Genomic DNA, 17972 nt, shown 5'->3' on the forward strand with positions numbered 1-17972 from the left:
ACCCCCAGATCCACAGACTGCAATGTGGGAAGAAGCCTCTGAGACTCCCAATTTCCAAGCCCTATTTTGCACAAGGGCACACTGACGTCCAGAGGAGTGATATGACTTGCCCAAGGTCATGCAGCAGGTGCTGAGTCAGGGGGCCAGGATCTTCTTGTCCCCTTGTGCAGCACCTCCCACCGAGCTCATCTTTTGGGTTCTTCCCCCTTGCCCTTCCCAATGGCTCGTGACCAGGGTCCAGGCTCAGCAATGCAAGGACATGTTATCTTAGAAATGGCAGTCTTTGCTGAGGGGCTCTGGCCCAGGTGGGTTGTCAAGTCCCAGGTATTTGGGCAAAGGGGTGACCTCCCCACACTTGAGCATCCCACCCAGGCAGGTCCTTCGAGTCGCATGTGGGCAGGCAGTGTGGAGTCTAGCTGTGGGTTGGCACTTGCCTTACTGGTTTGAGCTGCCTTGGTGCTGCCAGGGCGGTGCCTGCTCTGTAGCAGGTGGTAGGGTGCTTGGGGCACGTGCCTGAGAAACTCATGCTTTGTCGGTTATGCTCCAGGGATCCCCTCTTGGAGAGCCCCATGAGGGCTGGAGAGTAATGGAGAGTACGCCCAGCTTCCTGAAGGACGCCCCAGCCTGGGAGAAGATAGCCCCTGAGAATGGCATTGTGGGACAGGAGTCGGATACCCTGCCTCGAGATGGCCTGCGTCGTGGGGCACTGTGCCTGGGAGAGTCTGCCCCCTTCTGGAGGGGTGTCCTAAGCACCCCAGACTCTTGGCGTCCCCCTGGCTTTCCCCAGAGCCCCAAGGACACGCTCCCACTGGTGGAGGGAGAAGACCCCGCAATGGGGAGAGGAAGGCCAGCTGGCTGGGTAGCAAAGAGGGTCTGCACTGGAAGGAGGCAATGCTTAACCACCCACTGGCACTCTGTGGCTCCGCGTGCCCGCCTCGCTATGGCCCCCTGATTCCTGAGCATAATGGTGGCCATCCCAAGAGTGACCCTGTGGCCTTCCGGCCCTTGCACTGCCCCTTCCTGCTGGAGACCAAGATCCTGGAGCAAGCTCCCTTCTGGATGCCCACCTGCTTGCCACCCTACCTAGTGTCCAGCCTGCCCCCAGAGCGTCCGTGTGACTGGCCCCTGGCCCCACACCCCTGGGTGTACTCAGGGGGACAGCCCAAAGTGCCCTCTGCCTTTGGCTTAGGCAGCAAGGTGAGTGATGGAGCAGAGAAGGTACCTGAGGCTCAGGCCACACGAGGTAGCTCAGTGATCCCTGAGCAGCCCTGCCAGGGCCACACAACTCTGCTCTTCCATTCTGATGACAAGATAAGACAGCACCCAAGTAGTCAGCTCAGAGTCAACCCCAAGCAATTCTTCTTCTGAGCAATTCCATCTCACAAAGCCTTCCTTGCCTTTGGGCCATTTCAGGGTTGACTCACCCATTGTCCACCCAGAACAAATCCCTGGGAACTGGGATCTCAGAATGTGTGGTCTCATCCTGGGGTTGTGGGGCAGACGAGGCTGTCTGTCTGGGAGTGGGACATGAGGGTGCCCCATGGCCTGTGTCTACGGCACCTCCCCCTGCCCCAGGCAACCCACCCACATGCCTAGGAATAAGATTTAAAATATTTTAAGACCAGCATGGTACTGGTCATCAAACAATCTCAATAGATTCTGGAGGCCCTTTGGGGGTGGCAAGCACTAACTTTTAGTTGCTGGATTTGTGCGGAGGTCTGAGAAATCCTGGGGGAAGGATCTGGGGTGGCCAGGGCAGTGGGGAGGCACTTAGGGAGCGGTGCCTATAAACCAGGCTTGAGTTCTTCAGTGTTTTCACAACCCTTGAGGCCACACAGGCGCACACCTGCTGGTTGTCGGTTCTGCTCGTCCTTTGAAGCACTGGGGATCAAAGTCAGCACTAGCTCCATCCCTTCTCCTCTCTTTAGGGCTTTTACCACAAGGATCCAAGTGTTCTCAGGCTGGCAAAGGAGCCATTGGCAACTGTGGAACCTGGGTTGCTGGGCTTAGCCCCTGGTGGGCGTCTCCAGAGAACTGGGGAAGTGGAACGTCCTTCATTCCATCAGAGAGACGGAGAGGCAGGAGTCAGCAGGCATCAGAATCTTTGCCCATTTCTCCTGGGACATCCAGATGCTGTTCCCCGGAACCCCTGGCCCACTTGTCCCCCAGGCCTGGTTCATACTCTTGGCAACGTCTGGGCTGTACCAGGGGGTGGGAGCCTTGGGTGCCAGCTGGGGCCATCAGCCACGCTGAGGTGCCCCTCTCCTGGGCTTCCTACCACGCAGGTGGGCTGTTGTTCGTCTCACCCACCTGCTAGAGATAGAGATCTTGGCCCTTGTGGGAAGTGCCAGGAGGGCCTGGAGGGGGGCACCATTGGGCCCAGTGAATCCAACGAGGAAGCAAACAAGACCTCTGGTCCCAGGGCCTGCCCACCCAGTCATCATACCAAGCTGAAGAAGACATGGCTCACACGACACTCAGAGCAGTTCAGGTGTCCAGGTGGCTGCCCTGGCGATGAGGAGAACCCATCTGCCCACCTGCAGGCCCTCAAGAGGGCAAGCAGCCCTGAGGTCCAGGGGGCAGGTGGCAGCCCAGCTGCCAAGCGCCCACCCAACCCTTTCCCAGGCAGTGCGGGGCAGGGGGCCAGAGATTGGCAGATGCTCAACTCATCCTTTGGGAACAAAGTGGAGGCAGAACAGCATGATGACCACAGAGGTAAGTGTGCACGGGGCCCTGCTTGGGAGGGGGCAGCTGGGACTGGGGCTTTGTGGGGAAGTGGGGTCATTAGAGGTGTTTATGAGTGGATTGCACAAGTTGTCTGGTTTCCCACCGAAATGTGATAGTTCCCTGGGAGTTCATTAGCATCTACAGGCCAGAGCCTTCTAGAAAGTGGCTTCTTCTTCCCATCTGCCTCCTCCCAAGCTATGATGTGTTGGTGGCAATATAACAACATGGTTCAGAGCATGGGCTCTGGAGTCAGAGTGCCTGGGTCCTGACTTTGCTGACTGGTGCTATGTGACCTTGGGCTAGTTACTGCACCTCTCTGGGCCTCAGTTTGTTCATCTATAAGGTGGGGATAAAGACGGCATCTACCTCATAAAGGCTGCTGCAAAGATGAAATGATATCATTCACATAAAGGGCTTTGAAGAATTCCTGGCACTTTATTGAGTAAGGACTCAGTAAACATTTGTCCTCGTTTTTGTTTTTTTTTAATTATTTTTTTTATGTTTATTTTGAAAAGAGAGAGAGACAGAGTGTGAACCAGGGAAGGGCAGAGAGAGAGGGAGACACAGAATCCAAAGCAGGCTTCAGGCCCTGAGCTGTCAGCACAGAGCCCAATGCAAGGCTCGAACTCACAAGCCGAAGATCATGGCCTGAGCTTAAGTTGGAGGCTTAACCGACTGAGCCACCCAGGCGCCCTGCTAAACATTTGTCTTTGTGATTACTTGTGCCACTTAACCCTGTCTGGCAGATTATCCCTCCTGAAGGACCCCTTGTCCTGCCCCAGGAATAAACAACTACTCCCTTGGGCAATGGGATCATGGAAACTCAATTTGGACTCTGCCAGTATTAGGACTTTGGGCACATCCTGAACCCCTCTGTCATGCTGTGCTCTTCATGGAGGGAGCCGGCACTGATGGCCCATCACCTCAATCTTGACCTCCAGGACTGCTGGACCTGGATCCCAACTCTCAATGGCCTTGCCTAAGCACCCCTGCACCTGGCGTGGGTCTGTCCACACTCTTGCAGGCCTCTGCCTGGGCTGGGAAGCAGTTGGCCCCCTCTCCCTTCTTGGGTTACTGCACCTGTGGCCTATGTTGAAACCCTCAGGCCTTCTCACCTTCCGGCGCCCTCCGTCCCATGCCGGGATTGTCTCCTCAGGCTGACACGACGCCAGAGGTATTGCTAAGCCCACGGCGCAGCAATCCAAAAGTCTACACTGACTGAGGGACGCCTGGCTGGCTCAGTCGGTAAAGCACGTGGCTCTTGATCTCAGGGTTGTGAGTTCAAGCCCCACACTGGGGCAGAGCTTACTTTAAAAAAAAAAAGATATAACAAAGTCCACACTGACTGGATCTTGAACTTGGGGCAGGATAATCATCCCACCTGCTCCAACATTGGGCCCAGCACAGTAGACCCCTCCTCTCAGCCATCTGCCCGTGTCATTCTCAGACTCCCTGCCCAGCCTTTTTTTGTGAAGTTTCTGGCTGCCTGGTTCACTTTCACTAGCTCCAAATCAGGCTTAGTAGACTAGGGCCTAGGGGCTGGGCTGGCTCTGTATGTGGGTGGGCTGAGTGCTAAGGCACGGCCCAGGGTTCACATAAGCCCAGCAAGTCCCTGACCAGCTTCATTGTCTCCTCAGGACCCCAAGATGGTAGGGCCAGCAGCCTCCAGGACCCAGGGCTTCAGGATACACCTTGTTCGGCTCCTCTGGCATGCGTGGCTCAGTGCCAAAGCTGTACCCATGCAGCTGGAGAGGTGGGAGGGCCGGCCTGCCACTCCCGGCAAGTGCTGAGGTGAGCCTGTTGCCCCGGTGTGCCCCCAGCATCTTCCAAGTGGGGGCTCCCTCCTTACCTTCCTGTGCCCTGTCTTCAGATTGCCTCCGGAAGGGGAGCAGCATCAGGAGGAAGACTTAGCAGTCAGCTCTGAGGGAGGAGGGTCTGGCCCTGAGGCCCAGCTCAGCAAGGGCCTTGCCAAGCATCTGCTAAGTGGTTTGGGGGATCGACTATGCCGTCTGCTGCGGAGGGAGCGTGAAGCCCTGGCCTGGGCGCAGCGGGAAGGTGAGCAGGACCCGTGGGGCAGCCAGAAGCCCAAGAGGGCTGGATCCTGCGGTCACTGTGCTTTTACAAGGAGCAGGAGGTCTGCAGAGTGTGGGCCCCTTCCTCCCCTTAACGCTGTCTGTCCTGATAACGGCTCAAGGAGAGCTCCTGCACTGCTTTGCCCTTATTCTTAGCTTAGGCTTCTAGTTAACGTGAGTTCTGAAGTTTCTGGCCTGGGTGAGGGATGTTGGGAGGGTGTGAAACCCGGTCCAGTCCAGCTGCCTAAGAGCTTCTGGGTTTGTTGGGGGAACAAGACTGAGAGCCAGGTATATGTATGAACTCTGGAAGGTGAGGGCCCTCCCTGCGTTTCGAGGCTAATGGGCCCTAAGAAAGCTAGTAGGGTCTGGGCTGATGTGAAGAGACCGGTGGGGAGCCAGACATTCCGTGGGTCCCCCTGGCTTCAGGCTCTCCCTCCTGCTCCCTCTCACAACACTGCATGTGCATTTGAAAATGTGTGCACACACCTGCAGCAAGGTCACAAGCTGGCTCCCTCCTGTCCCAGAAAGTTCAGCTCCCTCCCCCTTTCCTCAGCCCATCTAGCCTGCCACTCCCTCAGCCTGGATTCCCAGCACTCCACATCAGCCAGCAGCCTGTCCTCCTCGGCTCACCCCAGCTTGCCCAGCCCCTCAGGCCTTGGCACTTTCTGTTCCTTCTGTCTGGAATGGCCTTCTCCTCCCTTTCTCCCTGATGAATGAACACTTACTCATCACTCTAGGGGCGCATTTTGTGAAGCTGCCCCCACCATCCCTACCCTCGTCTTTCTATCCCTTTCTCCTACTCCAGCGCCCACCCCGTGGTGCCGTGGTCATTGCCCCGTCTATGGGCCCATCTCCCCTCTTGGAATGTGAGCTCTAGGAGGGCATCTCTGAGCCCTGACCAGCTCTGAGTCCCCAGCGCTCAGCCCCACACAGGACAAGGTGTCTGTTGCATGAGTAAATGAGCGTGTGCTCACTGGCGTCCTTCCACCTACTGCGGAGGGCTTAGTCAGAAACCCCAGGCCAGGGAAGGAGTGGCCGCCTAAGGTTTCCTCTTCTGGTGTACAGAGTCTCCTGCAAGAACGCCACGTCCGGAGGGAGGGAGGTGGGTGAAGGAATGTGTTGGAAATGATGTGGATTGGTAATTCAGGACTGATGGGGGAATCCTTGGGGCAGGAATTGGGGAGGTGAGGCCTGCACTCTCCCTGGGAGGGTTTTCTGGAGACGTGCTGTAGGGAATTTCTTTACAGAGGCTGTCGAGTAGGTGGGGTTGTCTGCAAGGGGCCTGTCTCCCTTCCAGGGTGGCCCCACAGTGGAAGCTGCTCCTGCTCTTCTCCATCCCTGCCTGGAGGTCCTCAAAAGGGACCTATGGCTTGAGCCTCCTCTGACCCTGTTCTCTCCCGTGGTAAGCAGGCCAGGGGCCAACCAGGACAGAGGACAACCCAGGCATTCCACTCTGCTGCAGCAGCTGCCATCGTGGACTCTTCAACACCCACTGGAAATGCCCCCACTGCAGCCACCGGCTGTGTGTGGCCTGTGGTCGCATGGCAGGTGCTAGGAGGGCCAGGGACAAAGCAGGTAGGAAAGGAGCTGGGGGCTGAGGGTGGGAGGGCAGAGACGGGGGCCTCCAAGGGCTGCTCTAAGGTGTGTGGCCATTTCTTGGCTGCCTCTCCTCAAGAAAGCCTCCCTCCCCAGCCCCAGCCTCAGCCACCATGGCTCAATGCCCCTTAGAGCAGACTTTTCCCTCTCCCCAGATCAGAGGGCCACGCCTGTGTCCTTGCCCACCCTTAAGAGAAGTCGAGTGCCTACTCTATGCCTCCCAATTTGCTCAGCTTGCATCTTTTTAAACCTTACAACATTGTGAGGTGGGTATTATTGCCTCAACTTTCCAGATAAGAAAAACTCAGAGAGGTTAAGTGACTTGTTCAAGGTCACACAGCTAGTAAGTGTTAGGTCCAGGATGCAGACTCACGTCTTCTAATCCCAAGTCTTACTCTTTTCATGGTTCTCAGCTTTTTCTCCCTTGGCTCCACTCAGTCACCTGAGGACTTAAAATTTCCCAGTGTTCCAATAGAGATAGCCAAAAGGAGGTGCAGGGTCCGAAATGTTTCAGAACACCGTATTCTATGTGATCATCTTGGAGTCTGGCAATGCATATCAGCATTTTAAAGGCTCTGCATTCTGCAAGCAAAGGATCCTATGTCACTCTTGAACCCAAGTTTCCTAGAAAGCCCATGTTTTATGGATTGTCAAGCCCCTTGATTTAGATATCATGCCCTTGTCCTTCTTCCCTGTCTTTAAGCTGTGGTTACTTTGGTTTCCTGACCTGCACCTTCTCTCTTCCTACCCACAGGCTCTCAGGAGCAGTCCACAGAGGAGTGTCCTCAAGAGGCTGGGCACAGTGCCAGTTCCCTGATGCTCACCCAGTTCATCTCCAGCCAAGGTAAGCCATCTTGGGGAAATGGGGTGTGCAGAGGGCGGGTCCTGGGGAGAGCAGCTTTCTGTGTGGATGTGCCTCAGCCTAATCCCATGCCCTCTTGCTTGGTGAGGCCAAGCAGGACAGGGACAGCCTCCTGTCCACACTCACCACCAAACTCTATCTCCCTTCCCCACTCACAGCTCTGGCAGAATTGAGCACCGCCATGCACCAGGTTTGGGTCAAGTTTGACATCCGGGGGCACTGCCCCTGCCAAGCTGATGCCCGGGTGTGGGCCGCTGGGGATGAGGGCCAGCAGGTAAGAAGCAGGGCATGGGACAGGTGCCAGCACTAGCTGGTTGGTCCCAGGATTGGGCAGTGTGTTTGGAAGTTACTGACCTTGGCAGGGTTTGGCCCGTATCTTTTGATGGGACTGAAGGATATGGAAGCTGGGTAAAATCAAGCTACTTCTCACCTTCCTCTGGGGATTGGGATCCATGGATTGAGCTCTAGCACCTGTCCCACCTCCCTCGCTCCTGCTCAGAGCTCCTATCCACCTTGTGCGTGTTACAGCTTAGCGTTTGCTGGCGGGTCCTGTCTCTCCACTCAGCAGGCATGGACTCCTGAAGGTGGAGTTTGGACCTACCTTCCCTGTGTGCCTTGTGCTTAACACATAGCAGGCACTCAGTATGCATTTTACAAAATTTTATAAAGTTCATGCTTTTATTATAAAAATCATTCATTCAAGAAATGGCTTATTGAATGCATTTCGTGTGCCAGACAGTGTTACATACCCATGATGAAAACTACAAGCAAGTAATAGGAAGAAAACAACAGTAGCCCTATAATGCCACCCTTATCATTGTGACATATTTCTTTCCAGGCACTTGCCTGTATATTCAGTCTGTTTTTGTGTATCTTAGATCAGACTGTGTGTGGCATTCCGTAAGCAACTGTTTCCCACCTAATGTTATATCACATAATACTTTGCTCCTTGTAAACACAGTTTTAGGATTTATAAGAGTCTGTTGTTAATACTTGTGGGTTGGGTTGGACTGAGCTGTGTTTGCTATTTTTAAATCTCTGGTTGGATTGGGGGGGTTGGTGGATGGGTTTAACAGAAGGAGCCGACAGAGAAAACTCCCCCAATTCCACAATCTTCTTGCAACGGGGATACTGACAGGACCAAGGACATCAAGGAAGGTGAGCAGCCCCCCTGGCCCTCGCTCACACTGTGCATGGGGAGGCTGGGCCAGGGCTGGCATCCCCAGGACAGATCGGAATTGCTTTAGCCAGCGCGCCCCTCCCCCCCGCCCTGCCCCCAATAATCTTCCTCACTTTTCTCAAGTCATTCCAGATGAAATAAATCTAAATACAATCTAGGACAAGTCTCCCCACCCCTGTCCAGTCAGAACCCCACTGTGAGCCCCTCCTTTGGAGAGGCAGCAGGAGACAGACTTGGCCAAGAGATGAGGGCAGACCCTATGGGCAGTGGAGCCTCGAAGGGAAGGGGAAGCCTCTCACCATTTTCCTCCCTGCCAGAGACCCCTGACTCCACGGAGACCCCAGCAGAGGACCGTGCCAGCCGAGGGCCCCTGCCTTGTCCCTCTCTCTGTGAACTGCTGGCTTCCACTGCTGTCAAACTCTGCCTGGGGCACGAGAGGATACACATGGCCTTTGCCCCAGTCACTCCTGCCCTGCCCAGCGTGAGCGAGGGCACAGAGGGAGGCCTGGGGGCCCGGGGACAGAGGCTGGGCTGGCCCTCCCTGTGGGGTAAGGCAGGTCCTGAGCTGTTCTGCTCCTCCATCCCTCCCTTCACACAGGACGACCGCATCACCAACATCCTGGACAGCATCATCGCACAGGTGGTAGAACGGAAGATCCAGGAGAAAGCCCTGGGGCCGGGGCTGCGGGCTGGGCCAGGCCTGCGCAAAGGCCTGGGCCTACCCCTCTCGCCAGTGCGGCCACGGCTGCCTCCTCCCGGAGCTTTGCTGTGGCTGCAGGAGCCCAGACCTCAGCGAGGCTTCCACCTCTTCCAGGAGCACTGGAGGCAGGGCCAGGTGAGGCTCCTCACCTCCCAGCTCCCCATTCTCATGGCCTTGGTCACCCTCAGGGCCTCAGGGTCACCATCAGGTAGACCTGGTCCATCACACAGAAGGGGCAGCGGGGTTGGTCCCCACACTGGTCTGGTGTCCCTCACAACATGCTCTGGCCTGGCCAAGTTGGGTGCCTGTCCATTCTCCCTACATCCCTCTTCCTTTCCTCCCTACAGCCCGTGTTGGTGTCAGGGATTCAGAGGACACTGCAAGGCAACCTGTGGGAGACGGAAGCTCTTGGAGCACTTGGAGGCCAAGTGCAGGCACTGACCCCCCTTGGACCTCCCCAGCCCATAAGCCTCCACAGTGCAACGTTCTGGGAGGGATTCTCCAGGCCTGAAAGTAAGTGTCCCTGATGTGGGGTATGGGGAGCTGGGAGACTGAGCCAGGGGGCAGCGAAGTCCCATGGTGACCCTGGGGGGCAGCTGGAAGCAGAGCCCAGGGCAGAAACTAGACTGTCTTGCTGCCAGGGGGCCGGGGTCCTCTGGACAAAGAGGTTCCTCCCCCGGCAAATGGCATGTCTCCTCCTCTAGTTCGCCCAAAGTCAGATGAGGGCTCCGTCCTCCTGCTGCACAGAGCTCTGGGGGACGAGGACACCAGCAGGTGTGTATAGTACCAAGGGCTGGCCCCACTTGCCGAGGCTCTGCCCAGCCCCTTGCTGTCACTTCTCCTTCTTCACCCCCCACCTCAGTGTTCCCTGCTTGCCTCTGGGAGTGACCCCACTAGTGGTGGGCTTTGAGGGGATCTGGGTGCCTGGGTTGAACCTGCTGGGTATAACCCTGCCCCCTTCAGGATGGAGAACCTGGCTGCCAGCCTGCCACTCCCAGAGTACTGTGCCCACCATGGGAAACTCAACCTGGCTTCCTACCTCCCACCTGGTCCTGCCCTGCGTCCACTGGAGCCCCAGCTGTGGGCAGCATATGGTGAGTGCTACTCCACCCTGCCCAGCCCCTGAGCCCATTCCTGTTACCTCTGGGCCCATGTGTGTCTGTGCCAAAGTCCTGGAGCCTGTGCCCAGCTGTCCCTTTTCTGCCTCCATCAGGTGTGAGCCCACACCGTGGGCACCTGGGAACCAAGAACCTCTGTGTGGAGGTGGCTGACCTGGTCAGTGTCCTGGTACGTGCTGAGGCCCCACTGCCTACCTGGCACCGGGCACAGAAAGGTGGGTCCTGGGCCAGAAGCAGGGGTGGGGACAATCTGCAGATTTCAGCGTGCTGTTTCTGCCTACCCTGGGCCCTCCTGAGCTGTTTTTCTTCCACAGACTTCCTCTCAGGCCTGGACGGGGAGGGGCTCTGGTCTCCAGGCAGCCAGGTCAGCACCGTGTGGCACGTGTTCCGGGCACAGGATGCCCAACGCATCCGCCGCTTTCTCCAGATGGTGAGGAAGGAGCTGGGAGCCCTCCTCTTCCCCTGCGCTGCCCTCATGCTCCCTGGGAGTGGGGGTTCCCAGCCCAGGAAGCCCTCCCTGTTGTGTGTGTCCCATGTGCTCACTCTCCCTGCCCCCTAGGTGAGCTGGACAGCCTTGACTCCCACAGACAGGTACAGAGAAGGCAGACTGGGACCTTATGAGTTGTGTGCTGGGGCACGCAGAGAGCAGGGGCTGAGGAGGGACCTTATGATGAAATGAGAGCAGGAGCCATCACAGGCTAGGCACTGTGTAAGAGCCTTGGGTACATTATCTCGGTTAGTCGTCATAACCACTCTGTGTGGCAGGCACTGCTGCTTTCCCATTTTGCAGATGAGGAAACTGAGGCTGAGTGGTAGAGTGGAGACCTGAGCTTATGGCTATTCCCACCTCAGGTCACTACACTGCTCCTCCTGGGAGCAGGCAGCATCCCCTGCATAGGCTGGGGGTGGAGGGGAGCCCGGCAGAGGGCAAAGGGAAGCCCATCTGAGATGTCCTCCTGCTTCTCCCCTGTCCATTATCTACACCTTATGAGGAGGTGCTCTTTGGGGTGCTAGCACTTGAAGGCTGAGGGAGACAGCATGGTAGGTAGAGGGACAGACTGGACAGGATGAGGAGCAGTGAAGGAGAAAATGAGCAGGGGGCAGGAAGCTCCAGGGGGTGGAAGGCGGTGGAAGGCTAGTGTTAAGGGTAGGACAGGCACAGCAGTTCCAAAGGCCAGCTGAACTCTGATTGTCCTGGGAAAAAGACGTCCACCAAGTGTCACCCCTGCTAAGGCACACACATACTTATACACAGACATGCAGGTGTTAAACTTGCTGTCCACCACCACCCTCCTGCCCACAGGCATATGTATCTGCAGACACATCGACAAACACACACAGATCTGTAGATGTACACACAGATGCTAGAACACACAGAGGGAGCAGACAGAAGCACACCTTCATACATAGACAGCCTCATCTAGTCTGGGTGTGGTGCCTCTAGGCAGTCTCATATGGCCAAACCTGATGATTCATGGAGAAGGTTTGAGGGGCATATTCTCACTGGGTGGCCTGGGAAACACTGATCGAACTCCAGGATGCACTCAGAGGGCAAAAGAGCCTGGGCACCTGCCTGGGGCTACCTAGGGTCCAGCCTAACACACCAGCCTCCCCTTTCCCCATGGCCCAGTCTTGGAAGCCTGAGTCCTAAGTCCAGGGACAATTGCTGAGGTCCTACTGAAGGGGTGGATTTGTCCAGCAGCCAGTTGGGGCACGATGCTGGCATTTACCCCTACGGCTATTCCCTGGGCATCTACTTCTCTGTCCCCCGTGAATCCCTGTTTGCCCAAGGAGTTCCCCACTCTGGTTGGGCTGATGAAGGCCTACCCTCCCCATAGCCATGCCTGCTCCAGAGGCCTCAGCCCAGCAGGCAAGGCTGTACTTCCACTGGGCATCAGAACTTCTGTGTGGCCTTTGTTGCATCTAGGATCTTAGAAGAATCTGATAAATGCTTTAGATCATCTCATCTCAAGGATATACAGCTATCTAGTCACCTACAACTTAGCACACAATTCAGGACGTTCACAGGACTCCAAGTCAAGATCTCCTCATGTAGACAGTTTATGAGCTGGGATTATGCAGGGTATCTTTCTGGGTTTTCGAGAAAGGGGCCCAGGACCAGGGACACAGAGGCTACTGAAGGCATCTAGCCCCACGAAAGGTGGGGGTTTAGACTCCCAGCCTCAGAGCCTTAAACCTTTCCTCTAAGCTGTTTCCAGCCAAATCTCTGTTCTGCCAACCTAAGCAGCCCTAGCTTCTCACCACCCAGCCCCTTCTCTCACTCCTATGACCTCCCCTCCTTGCCCCGCAAGACTTGACCCCTTCAGCTCTTGGCCTTTGCGCCCTGACCTTTGGGAAGTCTGTGCCCCATCTGGCAGCCCTGTCCTTGTTTCCCCACCTTCCTCATTCTGCCTTCTCTTCTTTGAGGTGTGCCCGGCCGGAGCAGGCAACCTGGAGCCTGGCACCCCAGGCAGCTGCTACCTGGACGCAGGCCTGCGGCGGCGCCTACGGGAGGAGTGGGGCGTGAGCTGCTGGACCCTGCTGCAGGCCCCTGGAGAGGCCGTGCTGGTGCCTGCGGGGGCTCCCCACCAGGTGCTTCCCCAGCAAGCCAGGGGCTCTGCAGAGAGCTCACACTATGCGAAGCGCCAAGAGCAGACACCACAGTGATACAGCGTTCCCCGGCCTGCTCTGTCTTTGCCCCTCCCGATGCCCTGAGAGCTAGGCAGGGCAGAAAGTCACGCCCCATTGTAAGGAAGAGGAGAAGCTGAGTGGTCTTGAAGTCATCTAGCCCAACTGAGCTTCTTGTCCTCGGTTCCCCACCCTGCCTGTGCCACCTCTGGCATCCCCTGGGCATGGTTTTGGCCTTGCCCTTTGAGGTGCCTGGTGCTGGATCCAGGGCTTCTGCTCTCTGAGAGCTGGGTGGGGGTCATTATGGGAAGTAGACCTCAGGGACAAGAGGAGCAAGGGGAGGATGTGTGACCCCGAGTCTCCACTGACCCTCTGCCTACCTCCTGTCTGGCACAGGTACAGGGCCTAGTAAGCACAGTGAGTGTCACTCAGCACTTCCTGTCCCCGGAGACCTCTGCCCTCTCTGCTCAGCTCTGCCACCAGGGACCCAGCCTGCCCCCTGATCACCGCCTGCTTTATGCCCAGGTGAGTGTGACACTGGCCAGATGGGCAGTTGGGGTGGCATAGCATATCTACTCTGTGCCAAGCAAGCAGCCAGCCTGGGCCTAGGAAGGGCATCCTCAGTGGGAAGAGCCCAGGAATGTGACTGTAAACACCTTGTCCTCTCTTTTTCTCCTAGATGGACTGGGCTGTGTTCCAAGCAGTGAAGGTGGCTGTGGGAACATTACAGGAGGCTAAATAGGGGTATCCCCAGTGTCTGGGGTAGGTTGGGGGGCAAATACTCAGTCCAGGCACAGCTTCAGCAGATAATGATGCTGGGAGACTTGGGGACTTTTGGTCAATCCCTCAAGCACCACTCTGGGCACAGACAGGGCACCCTGTTCCCCGCTCCAACCTAGGCCCTACAGCCAGCAACCACAGTGCCGTCGAAGCTCACACCTGCCCTTCGCAGGCTGGCACCTGCTGTCCCTGCATCCCTTGCCATGGTACCAGGCCCACACTGGGGGTGAATGACTCCCTTCAACCCTTGCCCCCTGAACCCAGGAGGCAAACAGCCCTTCCCTGGGACACCTCGGGAATCATTCTGGCTTAAGCAACACCTTCTTCTGCTGCCTCATCCCCTGCTGTCCCACCCGTGCCCGTGCTCTGCTTACACCACCTGCATCTTCACTGGGCTCCCGGGTGGCCCTTCACACTGCAGGCATGCTGGACAAGGGGCCACTGAAATCCTGCCCTCTCGCCAGAGAACAGTGAGGTGTGGGGAGAGGGTGGCATCAGGACATTGCCCAGGCTTGGCTGGAGGGAATGATATGGGTGATGCCCTGTTCCTGCTCCCTCTTCTCACCTCCCTCCTTCATGATTTCCATTAAAGTCTGTTGTTCTGTGAATGCTGCTGGAGTGGTTGGCCCTGCTCCTGCAGGCCACATGGACTGGGGAGGGGTGGGGAGATAAGGAAGTGGAGTGGGGCAGGGGTGGGGGTGATGACAGGGACCTCAAACACCCCTGCCTACTCTTCTTCCTGGGGCCTGGATCCTTTTCCCACTGAGGAGCAGATGGAACGTTCCAGGGGTCTGCCCCTGAGGATGCTCCTGACAGCAGACGGTGGGCAAGGCACCCTGGGGTGCAGCAGCATGGCAGCTTTCCTGTGCGCACTGGCTGCAGAGATCTAGAGCCCCAACCCGCGGGCAAACTTCAGGCTACCCCAGCTCTCCTGTCTGCCCTGACCTGGAGCACTGGGAGTGCGGCCCAGGAGAGCCCTTGCCTAGCCGTCTGCCCTCGGTGCCCGCGGCTGGCCCCAGGCCCGCTACCCGGGGACTGGCTTGCTGCCTGAGAGACAGTTGACAGGCCCCTCCCCGCCCCCAGGGCCCTCCGGGGTGGCTCGGCCCGCTCCGCTGCCCTTGTACATCTTAGCGCCAGCATACTCCAGCTCTTGTTATACCTAATTGTTCCTGCGGTGGTTCGGGGAGTGGGTTTTTTTTGTTTTTTATGAAATAAAATTTTTTATTATAAATTTAATATACTTTCAGAACATTTAGAAAATAGGAAAAAGTCACTTGTAAGCTCATCTCCACTCACCCCGACCCAACCACTGTTAGCATTATTGGTGTATTTCCTTGTATTTTCTCTAAGGGTTTCATACATGATTGAATTGATGCGTTTTGTACTTGATTTTTCCTTTTAACACTGTGTTGTGGTCACTTTCTGTGTTGCTATGCAACCTTCATTTTAAATAGCTGCTTATATTCCCTTATGTGGCTTTGCTGTGGTTTACATAACCATCCTGCACCTAAAAAATTAGGTTTCTTCATTGTTTGCAAAGCAAGGTTATTTTCATTTTATCATGGGATAGAGAGAAAAGAAAAAATGGAAGCAATCCTACACTTTACTCTGCCACTGTTTTCATTTAATTGATCTCATTTAATCCCTTATCATGGTTTTGAGGTAGATATTATTTATTTATATTTTACAGAAGAGGAAAGAGGCAGGCTGGGGTTGAGTCACCCAAGGTCACGCAGCAATTTTAGTGGCAGGATTGGGATTTGAACCAAGCTTCCGGACTTGAGCCTCGTTTACATTAGTCTCGGCCCTTAATGGACTTTGCAGATGAGCTTGCTGTTCTGTCCTCCTTCCAACACACACACTTTACAGTTGATCATGTTCCAAGTGGCACTGCACGACCATCCTTACTTACACTTCACCTTATATAGCTGTGTCCTAATGTCACCCTAGAACCCCAAACATGGGGTCCTTCCTGCGGGAAGACAGAGATAGCCTAGTCACCAGGCCTCTCTTTTCTGCACACCTCTCTGCTGCCTCCATCTCATGGCAGGTCACAGCACCATCGAGGGCATATTGGATCTGACTCTTGCAAACAGCAGGTGGACCAAATGTTCTAGGACTGGCCCTGGGCATGAAGCCAGTCCAGGTGGGTACTGACCCTGAGACGTCTGGGGACACTTGGTGGCACTGTTCCTCATGGAGGCTCAGCTGGCTCACCCCAGTCCAGCACTGCCCTTGGGGTCTCTGCTTCTCCCAGCATCCCCACTGTCCACTGTCTACTCCAGCCCCTCTCACTCGCCCAGATAACACAGAAGCACAACCCTCAGCGCCGGAAGTGACGTCAGCATGTAGATAAGCAGTGCCGCCTTTTTTTTCTTATAAAGTACCTTTTCAGAGTTTTTATTTTGAAATGATTTTAGATTTACACTCAAGTCACAAAGATAGTACAGGAAGTTCCTGATTACCCTGCATCCAGCTTTGTCCCATGTTAACATCTTACACAAACATGGCACAGTGATCAAAACCAAGAAATCATTATTGACACACTAAACATTTTTAAAAATATTTATTTATTTTTGAGAGACAGAGGGAGACAGAGTGTGAGTAGGGATGGGGCAGAGAAGATACAGAGTCCAAAGCAGGCTCCAGGCTCTGAGCTGTCAGCACAGAGCCCAACACGGGGTTTGAACCCACAAACCCTGAGATCATGACCTGAGCTGAAAAATGCTCAACCGACTGAGCCACCCAGGCGCCCCTATTGATACAACACTATTAACTAAGCAACAGACTTTTGGGATTTCACCAGTTTTCCACTAATGTCCTTTTTCTGTTTCAGGATCCACCTATGCCTGCATGATACAGATGGCCTAGAGGGGAGATGTGGCTCTCCCAAGGTCATTCAGCCAGCTAGTGGCAGAGCACAGGCTGAGCCAAACCTCCCCCTCCCTGTATACCTTGGGCTGCTGCCCTCCTCACACTCCTACTTTGCAGAGGGACAGCATTTGTTGCTCTGTAAAGGCCTCCAGAATCACAGACACCCTTGCCCCACCCTGCCTGCCCATCCCTGGCCCTGTTTCCAAGATTGCCTACACTACCTTCCTGTACATGTGCTCACACGCGCATGTGTGTCCACGTGCTCTGAAATGACTGCCTCAGGCTTTGCTCCCATGGATGCTGGGAGTCCTGTACTCTGTGATCTACCAGTTTGGCCACACTTGTCCATCATGCTGGGCAGCCCCCCCCCCCGTTCCCCCCACCCCACCCCCCACCAGTGCTCTGCTCTCTCTGGGAATGGAGGATACAGAGCAAACTTTAACAAAGAACTTTATTTCTGGTTCTGGAGGCTTCTCCCTCAGCCCCCCTTCCTCCCTCAGCTTTTCTTGTCAGTCTTAGGGCCTCTGCTTAGTCTGGTGTGTTCTGTCTTCCACCCAATGCCTTGAGAAAGTCTACTTTCTGTTGTCCCCCTCTGCACTCCCAGAAGGGCTGGGTACCGTGCCTGGAGAGCCCTCTGCCTGTGCAGCCCTTCTCAGTTTACAAGGGGCTTTCCTGTTGCCTCGTGTGTTCCTCACCACAGGGGTGATTAGGTCCACTTAACAGGGGAGGAGTGTTTTTCCCAGTGATAATGGGGGAGTGGAGCCGTGGTTTCTTGCAGTCTGCTCTTCCAGGCGGCCTGGTGTTTATCTTAGGCTGCCTCTGAGGCTCTCATAGCCCTGCCAGACATGACCTCATTCTCTCTCAAATCATCCCTGGGAGGCAGAAAGGAGTCTGGGACCAATGCAGTCCCCACTTCACAGATGTGAAAACTGACCTGCAGACACACACACACACACAGCAAATACGTTGACAAGTTGCTTTTCAGTCCTAGGGGCCTGACTCAGTCCCGTGAGTTCCGTTGTTTGGGAATGGAGAGATCTTGGATAGGGCTGGGGGCAGCAGTGTTTGCCAAGTACTTCAAAAGACTGTGGGCCTGGCAGGGACATCCCACCTTCAAATGCAGGGCCCTGTCTCCAGGGAACCTGCAGTCAGTTCCCTGGGAGAGAGAATCTGGTGTGACTGGAATTCCTGAGGGTATAGTTCTGTGGCGGTCCTGTAGGCATATTTCATGACAGTGGGCCTTTGTGTGGCAGCAACAAGAGCTGTGGCCAGGAGGACCCACCCTGAGGCTGCCTGGTCATGGTGACCCACACTGGACAGTCTATAGAGCTCCTCCCATGACATCTCACCTTCCCAACAACCCTGTGAAAGAAGAGCTACTATGAATCTACTGTTCAGATGAGGAAACTGAGGCCCACAATTTATCCAGGGGCAC

The 17972-nt window shown here is 55.6% G+C and overlaps 1 protein-coding gene across 1 annotated transcript; it reads left to right on the forward strand.

Moving 5' to 3' along the window:
- Window positions 1-506: 506 nt before the first annotated feature.
- HR (HR lysine demethylase and nuclear receptor corepressor) lies at window positions 507-14295 on the forward strand. Its single transcript, XM_007093883.2, is given in 19 exon segments — window positions 507-821; window positions 824-1197; window positions 1929-2715; window positions 4365-4518; window positions 4598-4782; window positions 6210-6374; window positions 7150-7239; window positions 7416-7531; window positions 8334-8415; window positions 8755-8918; window positions 9036-9272; window positions 9485-9650; window positions 9842-9911; window positions 10101-10231; window positions 10351-10470; window positions 10570-10685; window positions 12683-12847; window positions 13280-13408; window positions 13563-14295. Coding segments are annotated over 19 exon segments (3597 nt in total). The 5' UTR covers window positions 507-538; the 3' UTR covers window positions 13626-14295.
- The last annotated feature ends 3677 nt before the right edge of the window (window positions 14296-17972 follow it).

This window comes from Panthera tigris, chromosome B1, assembly GCF_018350195.1.
Source record: "Panthera tigris isolate Pti1 chromosome B1, P.tigris_Pti1_mat1.1, whole genome shotgun sequence".
NCBI lineage: Eukaryota > Metazoa > Chordata > Mammalia > Carnivora > Felidae > Panthera > Panthera tigris.